At 54.1% G+C, this 3,080-nt stretch overlaps 1 protein-coding gene across 1 annotated transcript; it reads right to left on the bottom strand.

The window, feature by feature from the left end:
• Nucleotides 1–505: 505 nt before the first annotated feature.
• Nucleotides 506–2,588, bottom strand: LOC109744351 (alpha-amylase type A isozyme). The gene is made up of 4 exons (XM_020303460.4): nt 2,338–2,588; nt 2,086–2,218; nt 1,081–1,895; nt 506–987 (listed from the first exon to the last, which is right to left on the bottom strand). The coding sequence occupies exons 1-4, from the start codon at nt 2,422–2,424 to the stop codon at nt 709–711; spliced, it is 1,314 nt and encodes a 437-aa protein (XP_020159049.2). The 5' UTR covers nt 2,425–2,588; the 3' UTR covers nt 506–708.
• Nucleotides 2,589–3,080: the final 492 nt, after the last annotated feature.

Raw genomic sequence — 3,080 nt, 5'->3', positions numbered from 1 at the left:
CAAGAACTGCAGCACGATCTGGTGGATAACCTATGGAGGCTCAAGGGCAACGCCTAGTTCGTTGTGTGATGAACTATGAGTTTGGTTCGTTGAACTATGAGTATTAATTTGTGTTTGAATTATGAGTTTGCTTCGTTGAACTATTTGATTTGTATTGATTTATGTGATGAATTATGTGATAAAAATTAGTTTGTGAATTTGTGTCGAATTTGGGACTAATTTGCGCCGAAATCAGCGGCTGGGGAGGCGAACTTGGGGGCTCGGCTGGGAACCCGACCCCTCACGCCGATTTTATCGCCGGTTGGCCCCAAGCGGCGCTATTTCAAGCCCTTGTGTGTGTGTGTGTGTGTGTGTGTGTGTGTGTGTGTGTGTGGGGGGGGGGGGGGGGAGATGCGTTCGAGATTTGAGAGCTGACAGACAGAGTACTTGTTTTGAAATAGCAGATCAGCAGAAAACATGCCATCATTCCATCTGATAGTCACCCTCCCAGATGCACCAACACAGATGGTACAAACTCGAATTTATTAAATCTCTTCGTATCCTCAGTACTTTATTTAGTACAGTCGTGTGAGCAATTCGTATGGCTCATCAATTTTGGGTACAAGTATACATAGTTAATCATAGTATCTGCGTGAATACAGCAGAAGTGAATCATGACTCCTACTTCAGAAAATTCATGCTCGATCGAATGGTGGATCAGTGGAGACTTCAGCTCCGCTGCCGTGTTGCCGCGGCGCCTGGCTTCTCCCAGACGGCGTAGTCGTTGCCGTGAGCTGAGGTCACGAACCCGGCCGGGATCACCGCCCCGACGTCGTACCTGGACCCGATCTTCACCAGCACCTTGCTGTCGATCTCGGCGACGTAGGCGTCCCCTTCGTGCATGAGGATCTTGAGTGCGCTTGTCGCCGTGATGCCGTTGCGCTTCCTGATCGCCACCAGCGCCGCGATCTGGTCCTTGAACCCCCAGGTGAAGAAATGGTCGTAGAACTGCGAACCATCGAGACAAACAGTTGAAGAAATGTGTGCAAGACTGACAGTGACAGCTGAGTTTCTCACTTGAGAGCTGGTTCATCTGCTTACGATGCATGGGATGCCGGGGTGGGTGAGGATGTATGCGTAGCCCTGCATGACCTTGTCGGAGGGGAATGGCCACATGGCCTGCGTGGAGCCTGTGTCGTGGTTGTCGACGAAGGTGACGGCCTTGGCCGGCCACCACCCCATCACGCCGGGAGCCTTCCCCTGCGGGTCGATCAGCCGCCACAGCTCGCCCTCCACCGCGGCGTTCAATATCCCCTTGGTCGTGAAGTCGAACACCATGCCTGCCGACGCCGCGCCGCCCACCTTGTCCACCCAGTTCACCAGATTCTGCCGGTGCGCGTCCTGGTCGTAGTTGGGCTTGCCGTCGCCGCCGGTGGCCATGTTGTCCCACACCTCGGCCACGGCGAGGCTCGGGGACGTGCCATCGATGTACACCTTGGCCATCTCCGGCGAGTAGCCCTTGGCGAAGTCAAAGCGCCACGCGTCGAAGCCGAGGTCGCTCTTGAGCCAGAGGAGCCACTCCTTGAGCTCGCGCTGGACGCGGTCGTTGAGGTGGTCGATGTCGGGCGCGGCGGCGAAGTCGGCGCCGGTGTCGAGGTTGGCGGTGCCGTCGGAGTAGGTGGTGTCGTCGCGGCAGATCATGTGGGGGCCCCAGTCGAGGCGGCCGTCGGAGGTGCCGCCCTCGAAGATGCAGTAGATGCCGCGGCTGTCCTTGTAGTCGGCGCAGCGGTGGTTGATGACGATGTCGGCGATCGCCTGCACGCCCTTGCCGTGGAGCGCGCGGATGAGCGACTTGAGGTCCGCCGCGTTGCCGTACTTGGACGCGTCGATGTCGTAGAGCCGACCAGGCATGTAACCTGCACCCAGGTCGACCGTTTTAGTTTCTCGTCACTAGTATAAATATCTTTTTAAAATCGCTATCAAACTTAGCATGTTGTCCACGCCACGCCTCTATGATTCCTTCCCTCCTTTTCTGTTGCCTCTAGATGTTGAGACACGAATGATTTAGTGGGAAGAGGGAGGGAGAGACTGGAGGAGGAGGAGGACCTTGGGTGGAGACGGAGTGCGACGGCGGCGGCAGCCAGACGTGCGTGACTCCGGCGGCGGCGATGTCGTCCACCTTGCCCGTCATCATGTTGTACCACCCGCCGCTCTGCTTCCACGACTCCCAGTTGAAGCCCTGCAACAAGATCATGCCACCAACAAACCTCCATTAAGCTCAGATTCTTTTCCTCCTCGGAAAAACAAACTAAGACAAAACAAATACATAAATCAAAAGGGAACCATGAGCGTGCGTACCTGAAAGAGGACTTGGTGGCCGGACGCGAATCCGGCGAGAAGCAGCAGCAGCAGAGAGAAGCAGCACAGGTTGCCGTTCCTCCCCATCGCGCGCGCTACTGTCGATCTCTCACTCTTCTTCTCCGGATGGATGAATGATTGGCTGACTGGCTGATCGACTGATGGCTACAAGTGTACAGCGTGCTTGGTATTTATAGGCAGTGGATGGCATGGCAGTATTTAACGCGAGCTACGTACCGTAGAGTGTGTTGCTTGGAGGCACTGCATGGATACCAGACTCTGTTACGATAAAAGGTGCAGCATTCAGCAGATGACGGTCCAAGTCAATCCTGGGTGGCACAAATTCCATGGGAAAAGATAGCACCATCCAAGTTGGGATCGAAACCCAGCGTTGCCCTTACCTTTTTGGATAACTGATTTTCCAATGGGAAATATAAGCATGGACGCGAAGAAAGATGGGGAGGAAATGAATTGAACATAGTGCAATATTTTTCAAGTTTCCATGGCAGGAAACTCAGTGCAAAATGTATCTGTACAAAAAAAGACTGTACAGAACAGATTTGAGACTGATAGACTGTTGTTAATGTGGTACAGCAACAGGACACTCCTTTTTGGGGTGAGGAACCAACGGTGGAGAACGACGCCGTAGATGAATCATGTGCAGATATCTCGAAGGTTTTTGGTGTGTGTACGCGACGACGCATCGGAGGAAGCTAGGCGTGCTGTCAGTGTCGCGTGACTTG

Source organism: Aegilops tauschii, chromosome 7 (genome assembly GCF_002575655.3).
Source record: "Aegilops tauschii subsp. strangulata cultivar AL8/78 chromosome 7, Aet v6.0, whole genome shotgun sequence".
Classification (NCBI taxonomy): Eukaryota; Viridiplantae; Streptophyta; class Magnoliopsida; order Poales; family Poaceae; genus Aegilops; species Aegilops tauschii.
This window is presented reverse-complemented; position numbering and strand designations above follow the sequence as displayed.

Coding starts and splice junctions, on each gene's coding strand:
- LOC109744351 (XM_020303460.4), bottom strand. CDS start 2,424: ATGGGGAGGAACGGCAACCTGTGCTGCTTCTCTCTGCTGCTGCTGCTT. Junction 2,219..2,337: donor GCCACCAAGTCCTCTTTCAG/GTACGCACGCTC, acceptor ATCTTGTTGCAG/GGCTTCAACTGGGAGTCGTG. Junction 988..1,080: donor ACCCCGGCATCCCATGCATC/GTAAGCAGATGA, acceptor GATGGTTCGCAG/TTCTACGACCATTTCTTCAC.